The 24335-nt window shown below is 42.4% G+C and overlaps 1 protein-coding gene and 1 long non-coding RNA gene across 4 annotated transcripts in view; one reads left to right on the top strand and one right to left on the bottom strand.

Annotated features, from left to right (window-relative positions):
- Positions 1-24335, top strand: part of mettl24 (methyltransferase like 24) — a 356006-nt gene that overhangs the window by 37850 nt on the left and 293821 nt on the right. For all 3 annotated transcript variants that reach the window (XR_007450307.1, XR_007450308.1, XM_049589414.1), the window contains exons 2-4: positions 955-1053; positions 14976-15109; positions 22716-22941. Coding sequence is in view for 1 of the 3 variants with exons in the window: in XM_049589414.1 (XP_049445371.1) it covers positions 955-1053; positions 14976-15109; positions 22716-22941 (459 nt within the window). In the remaining 2 variants the exon portion in view is untranslated. The remainder of the gene's footprint in view (positions 1-954; positions 1054-14975; positions 15110-22715; positions 22942-24335) is intronic.
- Positions 15178-22770, bottom strand: LOC125896678 (uncharacterized). Its single transcript, XR_007450314.1, has 3 exons — positions 22687-22770; positions 16118-16179; positions 15178-15929 (listed from the first exon to the last, which is right to left on the bottom strand). It is a non-coding gene; the product is annotated as an uncharacterized LOC125896678 (long non-coding RNA).

Genomic DNA, 24335 nt, shown 5'->3' with positions numbered 1-24335 from the left:
AACTGTGAGTAAGGAGAACATGAAAAGGAGGCATGGAAACATGGGCGTGAATTCCAACACAAGATTATTTTCCTAAACAGACCTGATGTCATCGCAGTGCCCTTTACAGATTGTTCAGCAGATGTGCCCACAGCATCGAGCAAACCCGAACATGATCTTGTTCGCTAAGCCAAAAATTATCTGTGCATAACCGTGGAAAATCTGAAAATAAACTGCAGTGCCCGTAAAGCACTGATGAAGGCAGGAGCATCCCGGGCAGGGAAGCACTCTATCGTGAAATCACCCAGGATAATTTATACCGGGGCTGCTAATGAACATTTGGCCATGGTGTTTGACCCAAGAAATGATTGTGCAACCTGCGAGTGCATCATCGCAGCTCTGATCCTCTCCTTTCTTCTCCCTCTTGTTCGCTCTGCATCTGACTGCCTCTGCTCTAATCATAAACAGACACATTCCTGTAGAAATGAAGCAGGCTGTAAAGCTGAGCTCTGCCAGGTTTCAGGAATGTAATCACAAAGCAGCACTGAGCTGCTGCAGCCAACCGATGGTGATGGTGAAGTCTGAGGTCTTATTTTTCCACTGTGAATCACAGCTGGACTTTCGACAGCTTTTTTTTTTTTTTTATCTGTACCTTGCAGCACAGATTGCATGAGAATAAATAGCAGCCCCCGTTTGACTAAAATAACAATGGAAATGAACTTTAGCAGTTTATTTGTCACTAACACACAGGTGGGAAAAAAAATCCTCGGCTGAGCACACTGTGACCCAGTTCCATCAGCAGCTACACACAAGTGGGTTATAATACCTGAAGAATAAAACTCCCTTTGTTGTTGTCCTTGCACTAGATTTCTTTTGAGTGGCCTACTTAGATGTTGGTTTATTGTCAATTTCATGTTCTTTTTATGTTAATAATCGTGTGTGTGTGTGTGTGTGTGTGCGCGCGCTCCACTACAGACTCCTCGGTGGCATATAGACTTAGAGCCCTGGGCCAGTATGAGTCATTCTCTGGAGGATGAAGCTAAAAGGTTCCTCGACTACATCACAACACCACAAGTGAGTCATCATTGTTTTAATTCTTGCTGGTATTTAAAATAGCTTCCTGTGGTATATAACCACCTCCTCTCTTTCATTTCATGTATTTGTAAGGCACCATGTTCGGGATTAAAAATAAATATTGTCACTTGCAGGAAGTGCATTTCCTACTAATGCTGACCTCCCAAATGTAGCACAGCGAATGAGACCAGCACAATCTGATATGGAAGATTTGCAGAGCAGATATTAGGATGCAGCAGTGTAATAGAAGTGTGGAAGAGAAAACAGGATTGTTGGTTTCTTGCCACAATTTATTCTGCTGATTTTATGTCAAGACAATCTGAACACAAGGATAGGACAGGGTACAAGAAGTATTGTTTTTAGACAAGAGCTGTAAATTCAGTTAAAGGGTATAGTAATTTTAGTGTGTATAGAACCAGCATGTTTTCACATCTAACTAGGTGAGTTAAGGGTTTATATCAACCAAACCAGAGCTGGAGATTGTTGGAACAGTCAGTACGTTTACATGGACAGTTTAATTCCACTTTTAATCGGAATGAACGGCCATTCCGATTAAAAGTGGTCATGTAAACGGTCATTCCGATTGAAAAATGGTCATTCCGATTGAAAATTAAATCCGATTAAAGGGGGTGGTTTATTCCGTTTGTCATTCCGAATGAAAGAATTTTGTGTGCATGTATACACTCATTCCTCTTTGAGTTCATTCCGGTCTTTCTGCGCATGCTCGTTTCCTTGCCTTTCTGGTGCGATGACGTATATAGCGCACATAGCAACGGGCTGCATAGCAACGGGCTGAGCTAGAGCAGTCGGACTCGTTGCACTCACCGGTTTCCATTCGCCACAGCACGGTCTTCTGCCTCCCTTCTCCTGCTCAACAGATGAAGCATTAGCAGAACAAGGTTGTTGTCGTACTGCTGCTTCAAGAATATAAGCAAAACACACCCGAAAAAGGCAGTAATAACGGCGTCGTCAAGCATCTTGTTATCCGGAGCGAGGACCACAGTGTTTTCTTCCGGTAAACGTTAACACGTAACATCCGCCCCGCCCCCTATCCAATCAGAAACCTTCCCTGACCCAAACCTTGCGCAGACCTGAATAAAGGCGATTGAACGGATCTCCCATGTAAACCCTCATTCGGAATGAATATTTCCCATGTAAACTACCTGGAAACACTTTAATTCCGAATGATTTCATTCAGATTCATTTCATTCCGAATGAGAAGCCATCATGTAACCGTAGCCACTGAGGAGGCGAACCAAAGTAGTTTTTGTGAGTCTTGATTTTGTTTTGTCAACTTAAGCCTCATTCAGACTAGGGATGCACATGATTAACCGTCTAAACAATTAAATGTCCACCCCAGAATTATTAGTCGGTTAAACCAAATTGTGTTTTATTTATGTACAAGGCTGCTTAACTGTCATGCAGCAGCCTGCCACTAGTGGGAGCTACAGAGCTGTCAGACAGCAGTCCCCCCTGCTTGAGGAGACTGGAGTTTTAAAACAACACGGTGGGAAATAAGACCGATGTCCTCTCGCAAATCCAGCGTGGTTTGGCACTACTCTAGAAAATAAATACAGCAGCAATTTTTATTTTTTTTTTGAGATGTTATATTATTTGTTAACTTTGAGTGAGTTATGCTCAGATAATGTGCATGGTTTATATTCATACTGCACAGAGCTAAATGCCTCTCATTTCAGCTGAAATTTAATTATAATTTAGATGTCGTTTTATTGACTTTCAAGTTAATTGCTATCATTATTGTCAGATAATCTGTAACGTTCATCGTGCCCCACATTTCAGAGGCAGTCTATTTATTTTAGATGTTATTTTAGTGGTTAACTTTTTTTTTTTTTTTTTTCAAAGAGATTTTTTCAGGCATTTTTAAGCCTTTAATCAATCAGACATATGAGTGTGAAGGGGAGAGAGAGAGAGGGAGTGACATGCAGCAAGGGGCCACAGCCCAGAGTCGAACCCGGGCCGCCGCAGAAACAGCCCTGCACATGGGGCACCCACCCCACCACTAAGCCACTGATGCCCCAGTGGTTAACTTTTGACTGAGTTGCCATCATGTTCACATTCATTAACGCACAGCGCAAAGTGTCTCGTACTTCAGCAGCATTTAAAATCTGACATGGTTGTTGAAGATTATGATTGAAGGCTTCAAAGGGCTCTTAATGCACACAATATTTCTGGGGACAATGTTTCAAATACTTAACAATAAATTGTGCTAAATTTTTGACTGTTTTCTGAGTGTTTTCCCTTTTTTAGACTAGTTGACTAGCCTTAATTAAAATTTTCATTTAGTCGACAAGTAAAGTAGTCACCAGGAACATCCCTAGTTCAGACCAAAGATTCGCAATGAGATGAGTTGAAACAGGCAACTACCTGCAATGCTCCATTCTAAGAACCTGTTGGTTCACATGAATGTGTCATCTCTATGCAACTACTCTCTGTACCTCCGTTCTGATTTCCAGCTTTTTACAACATCTCCTTCCGCTCCTACGCTGACGACACACAGCTGTATCTCTCTCTCAAGTCTAACCACAAGTCCAGTGTTGCCAGTATCATAAACTGCCTCAAGGACATAAAGTATTGGATGACACAGAACTTCCTTTAGCTGAATTAGGGCAAATCAGAAGTTGTCCTGTTTGTCCCCCCTGATTCCATCAAAGGGATTTCTGACCAGCTTGACATCCTTTTCCACTATGTTAAACCCCATGTCAAATATCTTGGTGTGATATCTGACTCCAAACAAATAAATGCAGTAGTAAAAGCCAGCTTCTGCCATCTCTGCACCATTTCCAATATCAAGCCATTTCTCACCCTCAAAGACCTGCAGATAGTCACCTACGCTCTCATCTCTTTCCATTTAGACCACCGGAACTCTCTGTACACCGGTATTAGTCAGTCCTCTCTATCCCGCCTCCAACTGGTTCAGACCGCCGCTGCCAGGCTCCTCACAGGAACCTGGAGGAGAGAACATATCGCACCTGTTTTGGCCTCTCTCCACTGGCTGCCTGGGTTTGGAGATTGCAATTTCAGGGCTGTTTTTGGTTAAATAAAAAAGTATTGAACGCTTCAAGAAAAAAAGTCTTTCTCTGGGATCCTGTCCATAATGGCGTCATACACTTAGACTAACAATCTGAGCCTGTCCGTGGCAAAAACAAGTACCTTCAGTGGACGTAAATTGACTGTAATGTCCCAAGTGCTTACATAGTAGCCTGTTTTGCAGCCCTCTCGCTCAATATTTTTCCCATCAGTCATTCAGAGAAAAACATTGGGAAAATGTGGTGCAGGTTAAAAAATACCAAAGTTACCCTTAAATCATAACAGCTCGATTCTTTGCCTGTAAGAAGCCTCTGCTGTAAATGTGGTATCTTTTCTGTTTTTTTCTGTATTTTGTATTTATGATATTGGCTGTACTTTGCTGGAAGTGATGTTGCATCAGGGAAGACAACGTCCTAAAGCTGCATCTGACTTTTACTGCTTTTGCATGCATGTAGAATTAAAGGGACAGTTCAACCCAAAATCAAAAAAACATATTTTTCCTCTTACCTGTAGTGCTGTTTATCAAATTAGATTGTTTTGGCGTGAGTTGTCGAGTGTTGGATATATCGGCCGTAGAGATGTCTGCCTTTTGAATGTCATGGAACTAGATGGCACTCAGCTTGTGGTGCTCAAAGGGCACAATTCATGAAAAAAGAAAGAAATCAGAAATCATGACCCGGCTACTCAAGATAATCTACAGACCTTGTTGTGAGCAGTTTCATGTAGGAACTATTTTATTTCTACCGAACTACACCTGCCAACCGTATCATGGTGCAGAAGGAAGTGTGTTCAGATTTTTCAACTCTTGTGAATAAGCATTTGAAATGAAATCGTGCTACTCACTGCATTTGTGCTACTTAACTCGCATATTTTGCATCATTCATAATGCATATATTGCATGGAATTCGCATCTAATTGTGTCTTTACATTGACTTAATTCACCTGTGCAAATTGTTTTATTCGCACCCAGTGTAAACATTAATGGTATCCCTCTCGCCTGAGCTCTAACGCTAGCTAGCTCAGTGGTGCTAGGTGAGTTAGCAGTAGATGCACGCTTCCTTCTGCGCGGTGATACAGTTGTCTGACATGCCTGTGGAAGTAAAGTTCAGAGAAAATACTTCCCATACTGTGGGCTACCCAGACCACAGGCCTCTCTGACTCCTGCCAGCTTTTTCTTTAGTTGCTCTTGACTTCTGTAGGCCAAGGACTTCCTGAAGAGACCAAAGCAAAGCAAGAAATAATAACAGAAATAACTCGAGCTTCTCATCGTGAGTAGATGCACGCTTCCTTCTGCGCAGTGATACAGTTAGCAGATGTGGTTCGGTTGAAAGAAAATAGCTCCTGCACGAAACTGCTCACAACAAGGTCTGTGAATTATTTTGAGTAACCAGGTCATGACTTCTGGAAAGAGACATTGCTGTCGAGTTTTTTAAATGTATTTTTTGGGAGCTTTGAGCACCACAAGCTGAGTGCCATCTAGTTCTATTACATTCATGAGAAGCCAGACATCTCTACTGACGATATCTCCAACACTCTGCAACTCACACAAAACAATTTAAATTGATAACTAGCACTACAGGTAAGAGGGAAAATGTGTATTTTTGATTTGAGGGTGAACTGTCCCTTTAGAGCAAAGTTTGAAGACAGAAAATCTGAGTCGTTTTTGCGACTGTGGGCCAGGAAGTGCATTATTTTGACAGGTCTTTGTTATGTATATTACAGCGAGCCTGTATCTATCAGCCCATGACTGAGATACACTGGCAGCTCTTTCACATTCAGCTCAGCCAGAAGAGTATTTGCCTTGCTCGACAGCACACACATAATTCATTACTCTATTGATTACCATACAGATGAAACTCGCAGCCCCTCTATTCAGACTTAATCAATGAGATGTTGTGGTTTGTTTGTTGGTGTATGTCAGTATTAAATTACTACAAATCGATTAAGATGTTCAGCATCATAATTTGAGAAATATCGAGGGAGCCTGGAATCCTGTGCCCTTGTCCTTGCTCTCGTCAAGGTAACGCGGTTTCGTTTTCACTGTCCAAAAACACAGAAGGACTTTTTTTTTTTTTTTTTTTGGATTACATGTGCTGCGGTTTTTATTGTAATGAAATTGGCTTGGGGATAAATCAGCAACTTATCTTTTTCCCTCACACAATATAGCGAGAACACAGAGTGCCCCACTCCAAATGACTAAGCAAACGTTCTATATCTTTCACAAAGCAGACATTCAGCTCATAATGAATTAGCCCCGGGATGTGTGTGTATGTGTGTGTGTGTGTGTGTGTACACGTGTGTGCAGCTAGTTGTGTGTGTGAGAGGAAGAGACAAGGACAAGAACAGAGAGACAGAGATTGTATGAGTGTGTGTGTGTGTTTGTACGAAGCTGTTGAAGGGAACTGTCCATCATACACACTGACAAGCGAGGGTGGAGGGAGTTGGAGGGGCATAGCAGCATCCTCAGCTGTAATGCTGACTGACACAGTGCCTGGTGGAGCTGTTACTCAGAGAGATGGCCTGCGACACAACCGTCCGATCAATAGGAGTCAGTGTATCTTGCATGCATGCACCAGCACACACTCAGATAAGGGGAAGTGTTTCCATGAAAGCGTTTTTTAACAGCGTGAGATGTACTGCGGGATAGTTTTTCCTGATTAGCTTAACAACATGCTGTTCATTTATTGTAATTTGTGCTCAATGAAAACAGGTCAATTTTTACAGCTCAGTATTCAGTGAAACAGTGTTCGGCAGTTCAATGCCACTGATAAGTCTGCAGATGTGAAGTGGCAAAATAATCAAGAGTAATTTTGCATTTCATTGCACATTGTGCATTGTGTGCTGATGAATGCCTTCAGCTGGAACACATTAACAATGACAGGCATAATGAAGCGTGGTTCAAATTCATTTAAATACATTATTGGTCCACCCACATGTGCGATACAGTTCATGTGCCCTTTGCAACAAAGACACGTCGAAGGACTTTATCAGGTGGCAGTGTACTTGACTCAGTTGGTCCCCTCCTGCCTGATCTGTTACTGAACACTCTGAGCAGGAGCAAACGGCACAGCACTGTGAAAGAACTACATGAGGTTGCTGCACTGTGGGCCCACCACCCACTGGGATCACCTTACTCCAAAGTCATCGAAATCCAGTGCTTGGGCAGTGACTTGTGGCATCAGACACAAACGAAAAAGCCATCCTTTAACGTTGGCATGATTCGCTTGCTGTTATAGTTTAATGGTGCTTGGAGGTGTCAGGGGGAAACACAGCGGGACACGAACGAAGTTAAGGTTGACGAAAGTCCGAGTTGGGCATGCAGGAGGGGTGGTGGATGCGTCCAACAAACATTGACTTTGACCCGAGAGAGTGGTGTTCGCATCCCGTAAGATTAGAAAGCCAAACCCTGTTCTTTTTCCAAAACCAAACCATGTGCGTTGGTTGTTGTGTAGTGTGACATGTGTATTTTGAAAGAAGACAATGCATGTAACAGGCAGAACTTGACACAGTGTCCCAGAACGTCAACAACCAATGCACCCAGGATACCTTTCATGTCGTATCTGGATGTGGAAGGTCCATGACCAAACATCGATATGTGACAAGATCAGAGTGAGAATGTGTTGCAGGGGTAGGCTTTTGGATCAGTTGCATTCATAGCTGGGCCACAGGCAAAGGTAAGGACCTAAGCTCACTGACCCCTGGTGGGCTGAGGTACTGGTTGTCATCTTTAAAAGTAGGGACGAAAAGGGGATCGTTGGATCTGAGCTCTGACAATTGTTTGATCCAAAGTCCCGTGCCCCTTAGCTACTGTTGCTAGGTCAGACAAGCCTGACAAACATGCATGCCGATTCCGTTCAGCCACAGTGTGTAGTTTCTGGACATCAGGCAATACAGCTCTTAGAAGTCAACAACAAGGACCACGGTGTGCAGTGGAAGGATATATTCACAATGGGATGCTAGACGTTGTGTATATTTGTATAAACTACTATAACTTTGGGGTACATGGATTAACAGAGATAATAAAAACATAGGAACGTTAGCCTTGATCTGTCTAACGATAACCAAAACCAACCAAAACCTTCAGGCTACGATGCTGATGACAAAGTTGCAAATTTAGCAGTAAGACTAAACTAGACAACATTTAAACAAAAAAAAAAAGAATTTCTAGCACCGTAAATCCCTCACAGTAGAGGCTGACCTTTGAACCAGATGTTGTGACGTCCTGGGACAGAGCGGGTGAAGCAAGTGATTGGTTAATTCTTGTCACATGAGATTGCAGATACAAGCATCCGAAATGAGTTTCCTCTGTAGGCATGGATAGATAACTGAGCAGGCCTACCAGGTGCAAAAATTAACACGTACAGACCAGGAAGAGACACAAGATGGCCACAAAAAGATGCAAAGGACCCGCAAAGAGTCACAAAACAACCAAAAGCGACACAAAATCCCCTCAAACAGACAAAAATGACTACAAAGAGATGCAAAATAACAAAAAACAGGCAACACCACCATCAAATTTGTGCGTCTTGCTCATAAGTAGAAGAGATGGTGGGGCTTTTTGCATATCTGTGCCCAGAGGCCCATTGTCTTATAAGCCACCCACGTCTGCAGGGTGGCTGGGCTCACCCTTTGAGGAGCTCAGACATCCGGAGGAAACTGGGAGTAGAGCTGCTGCTCTTTCACATCAAAAGGAGCCAGGTGAGGTGGTTCAGGCACCTTCCTCTGGAGGGTATCCAGGCACATTTAAATGAGAAGAGACCCTGGGGAAGACTTGGTTATACATCTCATCTGGCTTGGGATCTCCCAGGAGGAGCTGAAAAAATGCTACATGGGGATTGGGACATCTGGACTTCCTTGTTTAGCCTCAAAAACTCTGAAGGCCACAGCAAGACAGTCACGTCTGAGAGGTTCTTTTGAAGCTCACTCCACAAGGAAAGTCTTGGCTGAGAATGTAAACATGCACAAATAATGTCAATATTAAGTAAACAATAGATGTTTTTTTTTGAGAGGCTGGCATGTATTGCTCATCGTTCCCTGGCAACATCATACTTTTGGAAAGCACTAATCGTTTCTCCATTCTTCACTGCTTTTACATTTACATAGCTGTAAAACATTTTGCTCAGGCTTCATTTCAATTAACCTGAGCGAACTCTGTCAACTGTACGTGTTAGATAATATTACACACAGCAGACAATACAGGAACACACACACACGCTTTTACACATCCTATCTTGTGTACACTTGAATGGCGTACAGTGGAACCATAGATTTATGTTTCATATCATCGCGTCTGAGCCAATATTGTTTCTTCCTCTGCAAACTGAGTCTCCGCAGCAGACGGAGCTTAAAGAAACCAGACAGCAAACGTTTGAGCAGCCGCTCCTGCGCTAAAGCTCAGTCATTTGCAAAAGTGCAGATGTACACACAACCAACACGCTGACATGTGCACACGTTTGCTGCACGTATGTACACAGTTTACGCAGGTACATGCTTTATATAAACACACTGATGCTTCTATAAACAGACAAACCAGCCAATCTGCACTCGCTGAATGAAATTCTCAGTGTATAAAGAACATAAAGAAGGAATATTTTGACCTTCTCTTGGTTTATCATATTTTCCTTCATCACACTGTTCTGTCTCTGTACCGCTGAGAGTCTTGGCAGTGCTGCTGGTGCATCCGCCCCAGCTGCACATCATGATGAATAGTATGCATATCATAGTTTAACACTGAGGCCCAAACATACACGAACCCAGGGTCAAATTCAGTAGCAACTTTCAGTGATTTATGGCATTTGTGTCAAGTAATTGGAGAAAACAATGTTCACCACATCAGGCCCTGTTTCAGAAAGCAGGCTCAACAAACTCTGAGGCTAATCCCAATCTCCGAGTTGACTGAGCTGGAGCTGGAAAACTAGTGAAAAATTAGTGCGTTCACGGCGAGCACCAAAAGCCATCATCAGTGGAACCCAGATAACATGATTCTCAGTGGTAGAAAGCAGAGTTAAAAGCAGGGCCATTTACTTCACCTCAACTGAATTGGAGATTTCAATGACCGCATATATGGGCATCGAATATGTCTTCAAAAAATAAAAATAAACGACAGCTGCAGCTAAACAGCGAGAGGTGTGACGGGAAAAGACTGCAGAGCGTGTTTATAGAAAATGTGAAGTGACGTTATGTAATGTGATGCGTTAATGTGTGTCTAATGTACAGAAAATATACGAACATTTTTATACATTAACAGTGTTCATATATTTTGATATAATTTGCTAGATCTGCTTTACTTCTGGTTTACGGTTATTTTCATTTATAATTTGTATTTTTTCAATCAATCAATCAAACTTTATTTATATAGCACATTTTCATACAATAAATTGTAACACAAAATGCTTCACAGAATAAAAAGACAAATGCCCCAGAAGATGAGCTAAGAAAACCTAAAAACAAAAGTGTTAAAAAATAGATAGAATAAGAACAAATAGAAAAAGCAATAAAATATATAAATAGAAATAAAAAATAAAAATAAAATAAATAAATATATATAAAAATACATAAATAAAAGTATATGGATAATTAGAAATAAATTGCTAAATAGATAACTTTAAAAGCATATAAGATATATTACTAAAAGTTATCAAATAAATAAAGGATTTAAAATATATGACAATGATAAAATGTCTAAAAAAGTTCAATAAATAGATGAGAAATAAGTAAATAAATAAGAATAAATGGATCAGTAAAAATCAACTAAAAACCAAACTAAAAAGGTATGTCTTGAATTTGCCTTTTTACTATCGAGTTTAAAATGATTAATGGCTCTGTTTCCATGTTTGGCTCCTCCTCTTTTTCATTTTGTTCATGTCTAATTCATTTTTATGGCTCCAAACACCAAAGGTCTTGTTGTGGCTTGAATTTGTAGAATATTATTGTGCAAGATTTTCTATGAAATAAAGCTAAAAATGGTTTGTCGCCATGCAAATGAAAAAAAAGAAAGAAAGAAAGAAAGAAAGAAAAAATGCAACAGGTAGTTTTCGTATTCTTTTCCTCTTTTCTTTTGGTGGTAGGTCGTTTTCACTGGTGCTTTGTTGTAATTTGCTCTAGGGCTACAACGATTAGTCGACTAATCGATGACTAATCGACTATTAAAATTATCAGTGACTATTTTAGTAGGCGACTAATCGGTTTGAGTCATTTTTCATAGAAAAGTACTATAAAAGTACCCCAAAATACTCTTACTGCAGCTTCTTATGTTCAGATATTGGCAGCTTTACACACTCTCCCATAAAACTCCTTGGAGTGAGTATGAAACAGACATTAGATGACATAATTTTGGGGTTTGGGAGAGACATTTTTCGATAAAATGATTAGTCGACTAATCGAAGAAATAATCGACAGATTAGTTGACAATGAAAATAATCGTTAGCTGCAGCCGTAATTTGCTCTGTCCTTTAAAGGGCCAGTGTGTAATATTTGGCATGGTTTATTGTCAATCTGAATCTGAATCTTCTACCCATTAATATGTTTATACAAGTGTATAATCGCTATAAAATAAAATTCGTTTGGTTTTCATAGCCTTATAATTATGCTTATATATATATATATATATATATATATATATATATAGCAAGGGCCTTGCTTTAGAGAGGTTGCCATCTTGCCATGCATGTACGGCAGACCGAGCGGACAATCCAGCCAGCCAGAGAACACGTTTCGCGTGTATAAATAAACCAACGAAGACAGCGGAAGGAAGGAAGAAGGAGGAGGAAACAGCAGAGAGTGTTAGTAGTTCGTCGATAGAGAGTAGTGAATTATATATAGTGAATTATTATAAAGTTTGCAAATGGACCACACTTACCACGCAACAGGAGAGAATGAACCTGAACCGTCATCTGCAAGGAAAAGAAGACGCAACTTCACTCCTTGTGATGCTCTCTCTGCGGCGCTTACCCTCCTGATGATATATCTCCCCAACGATGGTAGCAGTAGCACCGAATCCCATACTGTGCATTCAGCCTCTCTTCTCGCCCGCTCAGCATCAAACACATGGAGTTCCTCATCTGTATGCTCCGGCTCAAACAGGTATGGCTCTGGGTCTGTGTCCGCTACATGAAGCTCTTCAAAATCGCGTTCAAAGTCGTCCATTGCAGCTACTATAGTCCAGAGATATTGCTAGGCTAAATAAACAGCTGAGCTCTGTTTACTGGCTCGCTGTCAGTGTGTGGGCTGGAGATTGAGCAGAGAGGGGAGGGGGGTCCCCACTCGGTATGGTAAACGAGTATGTGTGTAAAGTTATGAAGTGTGTCTGTTACGCTAGAAGAGTCAGAGTTTGGGACAGAGTCTTTTACCCCCTGGAGTGCTCAAATAAACTGGCCTTTTTCCCGAACACTACTCTGGTCTCCTGCTTGTGAGGGATTCATTACAATATCATAACATGGTTTAGATTTCTAAATAAACATTCACCTCGTTGCTAGATAGACCTACTCCTGAAAAACTCGTGCGCAAGGCTTTTTGACCCTACGAGGCCACCGTCATTTACCCAACGGGAGGGGTGAGCGAGTGAGCCCTGCAATCTAGAATTTGACCACTGATGTCACTGTTTTCAACCCATTTTACACACTGGCCCTTTAAAGCGATCCATTGTCCCATTCATGGCTTTCTCCTTTTAAATGTTATCATCCCTCACACTGGCTGCCAATCAGGGCTTTTGATGTGTCACACACTTAAAATTCCCAGGCACGGATGGCGACAAATAGATTCCCTGTGAGGTTTTTTTTTTTTTTTATATTATAAATACATTAATTTTGGCATCACGGGACGCCATTTGAGAACCACTAATGCTTTGATCACACACACTCAAACGGGACAGAACAAAATTAGTCTGAAGCTTAAAGGGACACTTTGCTGATTCTGAACCAGCTAGTGTGGTGCTGATAATTGGCCTCGCATTTGTATGGCACCTTTCTAGTCTTACGACCACTCAAAAGGCTTTTAACACCACAGTCACCTATTCGCACATTGGTGGCCGAGGCTATCGCACAAGGTGCCTCCTGCTAATTTAGACATTCACACACAAATGGCACAGCCATCAGGAGCAATTTGAGGCTCTGGTCATGTAGCACCAATTTCAAAAGTATTTGCGTCTTTTAAGAGAGACAGCCTAGTGTTATAAAAACACCATCTTTTCATCAGTGAAATACCAGAATAAAAGGGCAGAGAACATACTGTAGGTACATTCAGTCGATGACTCATAGATATCTCATGTACAATATGTGGCCTTGGATATTCACTGTACATAGAAGTGTTTACACAGTTTGCTGAGACTTCATTGTTTTTTATGAATTGCTGAGCTCTGTTCTTGACCTTTGAGACAAGATATAAGATGCTCTGTGGCTCTTTGAGAGCAAGAACATTGTGTTAACACTGTAGAAAGTCAAAAGTTAATAAAGTTCATTCCTCTAATGGAAATACCATTCATTCCCTCATATAGTGCCTGTTTTGTTCAGGTTGTACATTACATTTGCAATGCAGAACTCCCAGACTGAGCCAGGCTACTTAACCTTGACAAGAAGCTCTAGTTCTCAATATTGGTTGAACCCTTTTTCTGCATTGTTGGCGTTCTTCAGTTCTTCCAGGCTGTGGGTAGTAAGCGGGCTACAACATTTGTTTCTTCCTCTTCATTTAAGTGCAGCAATACAGTACGAACACATCCCAATGTAGGCAAAATTTATTCTTCTGGGTTTAATCGACGCCATAGCTATGCCGTACTCTACGCACTAGCCTGACGTGCACCTCCCCAGAAATGTAACTACATGTCACAGCAATGCAGAAGCTGAAACTATATCTCTTAGGGGAAAGGAAGCTTTTATTTACTTTAAATTCACAGATAAGAAGCAATACATTGTGTAGATATTAAAAACATCCACAAAATAGCATTATAGGTCTTGTGTGTGATTTATCCTGGCTTCATATTAGCAGAGGAAATCTCCTCTCTCGTCGCTAGGCTAATGTATACAATGTAAAATGCCATAGACTTGTGCTAATAATATTAGCATAATATTTGTTTGGAAAACGTGTTTAGTATGAGACAGTTGTTTTGTTGGTGAACCTTGTGAGCTGTAATGGAGCCAAATTGTGTGCCGTTATCTTTGTTAAATGTTGCTGTTGTCCCTGGTTTCAGCTTCATATGAGTAGAGGAAAAGTCCACTCACCGATTAGCTAATTTATACACTGTAAAATGCCATAGGCTTGTGCTAATAACGTTAGCATGTTGTACTTGTTTGGAAAACATGTTTAGTCTAAGATGGTTGTTTTGTCGGCGAGCCTTGTGAGTTGTAACGGAGCCAAATTGTGTGCCGCTACCTTTTTTTACATGTTGCTCTTGTCCCTGGTTTTAGCTTCATATGACTAGATGAAAAGTCCACTAGCCGATTAGCTAATTTATACTATGTAAAATGCCATAGGCTTGTGCTAATAACATTAGCATATTGTATTTGTGAGGGAAATGTGTCAAGCAAAAGACAAGTGCTTTGTCTGTGAATGCTGTGAGTTATGGTGAAGCTGATTTGTGTACTTGTGTTTGAAATTGTGGCTATTAAGCCATGTTTAATGTGTGTTTAATGTGTGTTTTGACTACACTAAACTTTACAGCACTTCACAGAAACTCCGCCGCCGACTAGTGTTTTGGAGGTGTAATATAAATGACAATGAAATAATAATTTACCAGTTATTCAAAAATGCTGAATCTGTCACTACTTAAATATAAATAATGTACCCATTACGTTATAAAAATAACCCCAAAATATAATGTGTGCAGTAATTATAGTTACACTGGAAATGCCTGTTATAATATGTCCATGTTTTTATGTGTGCAGGTGTCATGTGCATCGTTGGCCAGTGGGGAAGCTGCTCAGGAGGGGACCAAAGGTGGCTGGGCTGCGTGTCTGGACCCCAAGTACAGCCTGACCCACAAAATACAAAGCAAACACTGCAGGGTTTACTCTTTCGGGTGTGTACAGACACTCACTAACTCATGCCAAATATCTTCCTTTATTCTTCCATAAATCTAATCCTAATTGTATCGCTTGTACAAAAACGACTACAGCCTGTACACTAGCTTTGAGACAAGATGTCATGTACAGCGTCTGTAGAGCAACATTTATTTCAACAGTCAGTGAGTTATCTGCAGATGCGACAGTTATTCAGAGCATCTGGTTCTCTGACAGCCTGTGATATATCTAGTCACAATTGCTGCTGCTGTCACTTCAGCCATGACAATTAAGATTTTTCTCTTAGAGGAGAACTTCAGGTTTTTTGCTCACTGTTTCTTCAAAGAATGAAGGATATTTTCAACACAAAAGAGGAGGAGTATCTCTGCCTGCACATCCCTTGTTAGCCTTGTCTTTTTATGTCTTCCAATTTCAATGACTAATTGGTCACTGAGCCTGTGTTTATTCAGAATCTCTCTCTGACAAAGTAGAAGTAATCACTTTATGGCAGGTTGCATTTAGGCTTCTTTTTCTTTGTGTGGTTATGGCAGTATTCTGGACAATTTAATCTGTTGAGTAACACGCTAATAAGAGGAAAGATAATCCTCTGTCTGCTTTAACTGTACCTGGAACGTCACCTCCACTCCACCACTGCTTCCTCTCCTTGAGTGGCAAGTAATCTTGAGCAGAGTTAGCCAAGCCACCGAGGTATTTGACCTTCTTAAGATTGGAGAGTCAATCACTCCCAGTTGGCTTTTGTCGTGGATCAGCTCGGCCCGGTTTCCGCCCCGCTGGGCCTCCGCTGTGCCGAGGTGCCGTGGAGGTCTGGAGGGGATTTTTCTGCAGGAGAGATGGAGCTTATTAATTTGACTGTTGAGAGACAGCACAGGTGTACTGGCATCAAGGCAGGCCGGGCACAGATACTGATGCAGGAGGGGAAGAGGGAGAGAAACTGCTGTTCCTGTCTTCTTGCCTCTCTATGGAGAAGGGGGTCAGGGGTCAAACGGAGATGCTGGAGGAAAACATACCTGATATCCTCTGGCTGACTGACGGGAAGTCAGTCATGCAGGAAAGCCACATGGACATGCACCTAAAATAAAAAGGAATATTATGCGTTCTCTCAGTGATTTATGCAAACATTTTAACATTTGACCTGAATATCAGCTTGGGAAAATGTGACTCGCAGCTTTGATTTTTCACGTTGACAGAAGCTGCATTACCATTTTTCCTCTATCTAACTGATCCCTTAAGACCTCCGGAATGAATTCAATTTACGCTTAGTCGACCCTCAGCTCTCGCTAATGTAATAACAGTGAGTTGACCTAAAAACTGAAATTCTATTAAAAACAGAAACTTCATGAGGAACAAAAGAAAAGTCCTCAGAGCCAGAACAGTCGAGCAAGACAAAGTGATCTCTGAAGTTCCACTTTTCTGGATACGGCAAGTGATCTTCTCCTCCCCTTGTCCCCTATCTGACCTACGTATAGTATGTACACACACACACACACACACACACACACACTTCATGGTCATACTCCTGAATGTATGCCAGGTATGCTGAGTATCCTAATCTCATGAGACTTCTGCTCTGCTGTACAGGAGACTCGCAAAACCCTCATCCACAGCCCACTGCTGCACTGACTTTAACACAAATGTCAAACACCATCATGTGTCTGTGTGTGTACGATATGGAGTTCAGTGTGTTACTGAGTATGTACACTTGTGTGTGTACTCTTATGAGCATGATTTTGTGTGCGTTCGTACAGTCGATACGTCTCATTTGCATGCAGTTTAACGAGCCGTGGAAGGCTGTGCCTGGGCAGGATGAGCAGCTGTTCTCTGATTGGTCTGTCACATGGTGGTGGATGGAGGATGGGTGCAGGAGTGGGGGGCTGCAGGATGTTTTTCCACATGAAAGATCACTCATCCTCCACCTTTCACCTCTCGTACTCTGTCTTACCTCACTCCTCCTCCATCTTCCTTCTCTTATACTGGTTTCAGTCTGTTTTGATCATACAGTCTTTTTCGCCTCATGCGGGAACAGCGCAGATGCTCACTGTAATCAATAACTGAGAGGATGAATCATCCATTGTCATAAACTAGAATTACCTCTTTGCAGTTGTGTGCCTCTGTGGAACAGTCAAACTGCAGTAACAGTTACATCCATGTCTGTTCAGACTCATATGTAGCCATGACAGTAGACAATGCTTCAGATTAGGGTGTTGCTGAAGGTGGACACCCAAGATTAGAGTCACCAATTCAGTATCTGACCAAATGTCTCCCCTTCTGTTCCTGAGATATAAAGTTGACCAGAAAATGTGTGTTTGCAGAACATTATGATGTCACAGTGAAGCTAACCTTTGTGGATTTAAAACATTGTCACATCATTATTCATTGTATTAGGCATTTGCGTGAAATTTTCGTCATAATTAGGGCATGAATTCTTGATTCATGGCCAAAAACATGTTTTGTGAGGTCAGTGTAACCTTTAAACACCAAATTCTAATCAGTTCATCATGACTAAAAGTGGACATTTGTGCCAAATTTGAGGAAATTCAATCAAAGTCTTTTGCAGATATTACATTCCCAAGAATGAGATAGACACAAGGTCACAGTGACCTTGACCTTTGAACCCCAAATTCCAATCAGTTCAAGTGGACGTTTGTGCCAAATTTGAGGAAACTGCCTCCTTCTTGAGCTATTGTGTTTACAAGAATGAGATGGACGCAAGGTCACAGTGACCTTGACCCCTTGAACACCAAAGTCTAATCAGTTCATCATGACTCAAAGTGGATGTTTGTGCCAAATTTGAAGAAATTCTCTCAGGGGTGTTCTTAAGATATTGCATTTAAAATTACCTGGATCTTCTACATCGTAGAGTCCACTGAGCAAGTGCAGTAGCATTTCCATTAACCGTAGGTGTATATGTGACTGAAGCCAAGGCTACACTGTTAAATTTAGGGAGGGTAAAAGCTTCATTGGGGTCATCAGGTGGGTACCCTCCTTCACTGTTGTTTGGGTGATAAGCCCACGGCACCTCCAGAGGGCTCATCCACAACACCTGGCATCCCAGGTGTGCCCCGATCAACTTTTACTCCCTCAAACCCTGCTGCTGTTAGTGGTATTTCAGGGCCCGAGTTCTATCTTTCCTCTTGATCCATAGCCACCGGTTAGCCTGTTCGGCTGCACCAGGGAGGACTTTGATGGCCTGATGCTGGGCTTGGCCTCAAATTCCTTTTTCTTTAAGCAGCCTGGTAGTTGCCTATGAAGCCTCTTTAGCCCACTTCAACTGGACAAACCTTCGCTTTCCAGCTGCATTGCTCAGTGTCAGCTGCCAGCTTGGCATCCATAACTGTGCATTCACACCAAAAGCGTCATGAGCGTTATAAGTGGCTGGCAGCCATTCATTTTCAATGTATGCTTGCTACGAAAGGCGTCAGGGGCGTCAGCTGCAGCGAGCGACGCGATGCCAGCAACCAGAGCGTCAAATGCAAATGAGCAGTGCCACTGCCGAAGCAGCAGTCAATTGCAGACCGGGATTCAGGTACGGAGGTCTGGGCTCTCCCAGAGCTGTACGAGCTGGTGAAATTCACTGTGGAGTTGCCGGGTTTGCAGGACTCTGTGGACCCAGACGGCCCGACGGCTTCGGGCCTTGTGTTTCCTCGGCAAATATGCCGATGCAGTACAAAGGAGGCTTCCGAAAGTGCGATTAATGAGCTCCCGCTTATTTACCACCAATTACATTTCTCTGTGGTCCTACGTGCCAACAGGAGAGTAAAATCATAATTATAAAGGACTCATAAAGGCTGTATTGACTGTGTTTATTAGCGTTATTTCAATTGTGCAATGAAAGTCATGGATAATACAAAGTGAAGTCATAAATGATATATTTGTTCATCCTTGTAAAGTGAACAGCCTGGACACATCTGCAGCAGCCGGCCCCGCCCCTTTGGCCGCTACAAGCGCCTGCTGGAGCTGCTGCCAGGCAGCGCGATGCCAGCGACCTGAGCGACCGCTGGCGCTCATGACACTTTTGGTGTGAATGCACAGTAAGGCTCTTGCGCTCGTAGGCCTACTCCACAGCATCCTCCCATGGCACAGTGAGCTCAGTGATGCAGACGAGGCTCAGTGAGAAGGACCAAAGCACGAGGTCTGGTCTGAGGTTAGTTGAGGTGATCTCAGATGGAAAGCATAGATGCTGATTCAGATCTGCCAGTAACCTCCAGTCTCGTGCCACTCCCAGTTGGCTGGTATCTGATTTTACTGTACAGGCCTTGGATTGCTTCACACCTGCGCGGACAAACCCTCTTGTAATTGTCGGATGGAATGATGGAGGACGTAGAGCATTGATGCATGTCCGTCTGGTCTCCAGGGTAGCTTCTAGGTTTAGAAAAAAACATGGCTTGGCTGAAAATAAGTACGGTTATTACTCACGTAATGTTACATCACATCCAACATCACTAGCATAGCATGGTATACATACTAGCATTAAAACAGCTCGACTCACTTTTGGTATCACACGGGACACAAACTCTAGGCTCCTGGGTGAAAGTCCGGAGTTTGTTTGACCCATCTACGTCCCCTCCTGTGCACCAAATGCAGATTTTCTTGCTCTTCATACTACAGCAGGTGCAGGAGCATCGAAAACTGCTGTCAACCGGTGCGTCTCATACTGCTGCTAAGGGTTCCTGTGAGTGTTGGTGTCTGATGCTGAGGGGCCATTGACTAAGTGTCAGTATTTGACAAGTTGGGAGCAGGTAGACTAAAGTGTCTTGAATTTGAAAGAGGTCCACTCATGACAACTTTTCCTGCACACCGTAGGCCTTTTAGTAGTTTAAACTTGGAGCACTTATACAGGTCAAAGCTCAGCACATCACTCTTTAATCATGCACATGTTAATGAGCTGCAATATGTGATGAAGGAAGGGAAATGGAAGCAAGAGTGAAAATGAGAGTGAGGGTGGAGGTGGAGAGACAGACAGTCATGGAGACAGAAATATTTTGAGAACACCATGGTGTCTGAAACAAAGGGAACAAAAATAAGAGAAGATGTGACGGGAGAGGTACAAGGGCAGAAAGGAGAATTTAAAAGGGAACCAGACTAACAGACAGCAGATAGTTTCCCAGCCCTCCCAGCCTTTGTTAACCACCTCGCCTTTGAGGTTCACAATAACCAGACAGGCTGTTGACATAATAGTTCAGCGCGAGGACAGGCAGACTAAAGGCAATCCACTGGGTGTTTGCGACCTATCACACGCGCACATCTTCACATCTGGTTGCTGTGACATTCCAGTCAACAGTGTTACTGCTCCTGCACTCTGTAGTCTCCTGAGAGAGGATATTACAGTGAGCAGAGACCCTCCTTTATCAGCACTGTCATCCAGAAGCGCTTCTGATGCACTGTGAATCCCACATTCCCCCCGCTGCTCCGTGAGTAATCCCTGATCCCTGACGTCTAAAGTGTCGCTGCAATGATTCCTGGCTGAAACACCCCACCAGAGAACGGGAAACTCTCAATGAAGCATTTGAAATATTTAGTGTGGTAAAAAGAGACATCTAGTTGCATCTCAATCTCTCCCATATTCTCATCTCTCATCTCCCCTGCCAGTGGGATGCATTCACAGACCCAGTGCCTCATCTGTAAAAGATGTGTACTGTGAAATGTACTCCCTCTGCCGCAATTACAGAATACAGCCGCAACACAAACTAGACACAGGGGAATGCGGAGATAGCGACTGAGAATGAAAGAACAGGAGAAAATTGCAGAATTAGAGAAGGGAGGGTGGAATAAAAAGAGAACAGCAATGGCAAAGAGAGAGAAATAGATGCAATTGTCTGTCTCATGGATGTATAAAAAGAGGACCCGATACAGCTTTGGATATAAAGCTTTGATCGGGACCAAATAAAACAGGCCTGTCCGTTCATGAAACTGCGTAGTTCAGTACAACCTCGACCCAAGCCCAAACTATGGGAGCAGTGTTAGGCACAAGCCCGATTAAAAGCCTGGATTTCCACTGTTTAAAAAGATCTACATGTACTACATTTACTTTGGGCTGGTGAGAAGCAGAATCTTGAAATCGATGTTATATTTAAATCCCTCCATCTCCTTGCTGGAGAACAGGAGTGATATGATCTATGGAGGGGGTTCTGATAATAAAACAGGTGGCTGAATTCTGGACCAACTGGAGTTTATGGAGACACTTGAGAGGGATACCAAATGGAACAGAATTGCCATAATCAATACAAGATGTAACCAAAGAATGAGCGAGGATAGCAGCACTCTGAGGTGTGAGTGATGGGCGAAGATGATCAGTTTTATCACTGTTAAGTTTGAGGAGGTTGCATGAAAGCCAAGATTTAATATCCAGTAAGCACGACATGTTTCCTTGCACCTCCTCTTCTTCTCTGTCTTTTGGTATTGCAAGAGACGAGCAGGCTGTGCCCATCGGTGCATCTCCGTCCTCAAGTGTGCACAGCGGTCCACGGCAGTGCAGCAGATAGATGATGATCACCGCTCATGTTACCCACGTCTCTCTCACTGCTGGAGAAGCAGAGGAAAGCGCTGCCAACCAAGTCACTTTGCAGCCCCTCTCTCTGTCTCTTTTTTCCTCCAGTCCAATGTAACTTTGCCTCTTATCCACGAGAAATGCCAGTTTCATATGTCTACTGTGCACTGGAGTTTGTGTACGGTATGTGAGCAAAGGACTCCTTAACTCTTACGTTTCGTCAGTTAAAATCTAATTCTATAGACCCTTTGAGGTTTGTTAGCTGGAGGCAAAACACGACTCTCCACCACAGGGCTGGAGGCTACACAGGAGTTTTAAAATGTCATCTTGTTGTGTTACTGGGAGCCAGAATATAAAGAGTCATGGCTCAAAACTTTTATTATCACATACCAGCTGCCACTGCCCGTCAACAAAAACAAAGACAACTATGGTTAAATGCGATAAGACGAAAGGACTGGACGGAGGGGATCATAAAAAATGCTCACACACACATTGACTGTTGTAGGGATGAATAACGTTATGTGTATTAAGGGTAATCATGTCCATATAAACAGAAATTGGGGAGGTATTAAGAGGAATATTGGATTTCTCTGTAACGTTAACTTTTTAGTGCATTAGCTAATGTTAACGTAGATAGCAAAACAAACTGGAGGATACTGTTCAAGTGTCGTCCTCCCTTATACAATTGGTGTAGTAATCAACCACAAAGCTTCCTATCAATCATCCATCCACTGAGTGAGAGCATACGGGTCGGCCAGTCTGGTCCCGTTGGTCAAAGATATATAAACTAGGACGTCAGCTGAGTAGGCAGTCCTTAAGAGTGGCCCAAGACACATTACTGAACGAATGTGGCCATATGCAGCCAAGGCCACCTCTAAATGTGGTCTAAGCAAACACATCTCAAGACGCATCGAGAATGAATTGGGTTCAATCATGCCTGTACTTAAAGCTGTCCACTTATGAGTCGATCACCCAAAACTCATGTTAATATCAGGTGTAAACAGGGTCAAACAATTAAGAAGTAAACAAGATTACTTATTTAGACAGACACTGCATATTTTGGCCTGTAACAAAGTATTCTAAGTATTATACCTGGGTGTCTTGTGCTGTGTGGGCTGCAGGTTGGGTGTGGATGATCGGTCCCTGGAGCGCTCTCTTGCAAAGGCAGGATGTGAGGTCCACTGCTTTGATCCCAGTCTGAAGCAGCCTCACCTGCAGCATGCTGAAATGTGGCTCCATCGACTCTCTGTAGACTGGAGGGATCCCAACCCGGCTATCATTGCCCAGCGTCAGTACGCCAACACCAAGAAACTGGCCACCATCCTTAATGACTTTGGACACAGACAGGTGAGTGGTTCAGTATTATGCAACATGGTCTCTGGCTATAATATAACATCTGTGAAGGATTCTACCATCAGTAAATCACCTGGAATAGTGTAAAGTGATTTTTTTTCTTCCTGTCAGCGAAGAGGATTCACTTATGCTGCATGCATGCAAACACAGGCCCCTTCCTGTGCACCCCAACATAACACAGCTCATCATGATTCCTTCCTCTGTTGTCAGTCTCAGGCTCCAGGTGGATAAACACCCATATATAATTTTGTTTAATATTATCATGCTGAATGTTACTTCTTCAAAGCCCCCCAGGGATTCTGTTCCACCTCATCAGATAGGGATCTGCATACAAGATCAATCATACACACGCACCAAGCCCACTGATAGCATGCATACTAATAAACACAGTTATAGATCCGCTGAACATGCCTGTTTCGGAACAGGCTGAATGATAATTCAAGGTCAGAGAAGCCAAGCTTCTTTTACATAGGTAATCAAGTCAGTGCTGTATGACAGACAGGCTCTTCTCTCTCTTCATGGCAAAGATTACAGACAGAGCGTTTATAGTCTGTCTAATTAAATGACTGGATTCAATGAAAACCTCTTTTTATGCGATCATAGCATCTTGCAGAATATTCTCATGTCATAAAGCAAGGTAAGGAGAGTTTATTTATGAGCACATTCCAGCAACAACGCAATTCAAAGAGCTCTACATAAAACATCAAAAGCATCAAGACGAGTTCATAAGAAATGGTGTGTATAAAAATGAATCAATTCGAGTGGAAATAGAAGCTGTTTATGTGCTGTTGTGTGGGCTGTCAGTATGCTCTGGTGTCTTCTTTTGCTGATTCTCCCACTCAGAGTCAAAGTCAGAAATGTTTGTATCCTACACATAAGGGCTTTGAATTCATTGTTGATATTTAATGTCCCCAGAGGCTGGATCCTCATGTTTCATTGTGACTCGTGATCTTTTGTCTAGTGCCACCATTAGGCCAAAACCTTTAGTTGTATACACAAACATCACAAGCTAATGGGCAGACTGTCATGAAAATGAACATGTTCTTGCTCCCCATTTGATGAACTCTTTCCATTGTGGGGCACCATGAGGTTCCACTGACATCAACCTCAGACCAAAGTGTCTGCTTGACATATAAGACATCTCATTATTGGAGAGAGCGTTTGCCACGGAATTTGCAGAACACATTCCTGCTCCCATGAAGATAAACCATTTTCATTTCAATCCATGTCCATGTCTTTCGTCCGGTGCCACCTTTGGGACAAACTCTATATTTTAACCTCACTATTGTTAAGCCTCTAAGAATAAAAATATTGTCATTAGGTGCATTTACATGGGCCCTAATATCCAGTACATAATGAAAACATTAGCCCACTCAGAATAAAAACAC

The sequence above is a fragment of the Epinephelus fuscoguttatus genome, linkage group LG11 (genome assembly GCF_011397635.1).
Source record: "Epinephelus fuscoguttatus linkage group LG11, E.fuscoguttatus.final_Chr_v1".
Taxonomy (NCBI): domain Eukaryota; kingdom Metazoa; phylum Chordata; class Actinopteri; order Perciformes; family Serranidae; genus Epinephelus; species Epinephelus fuscoguttatus.
Note: the sequence above shows the minus strand (reverse complement) of the source record. Positions and strands in the feature narration are given on the sequence as shown.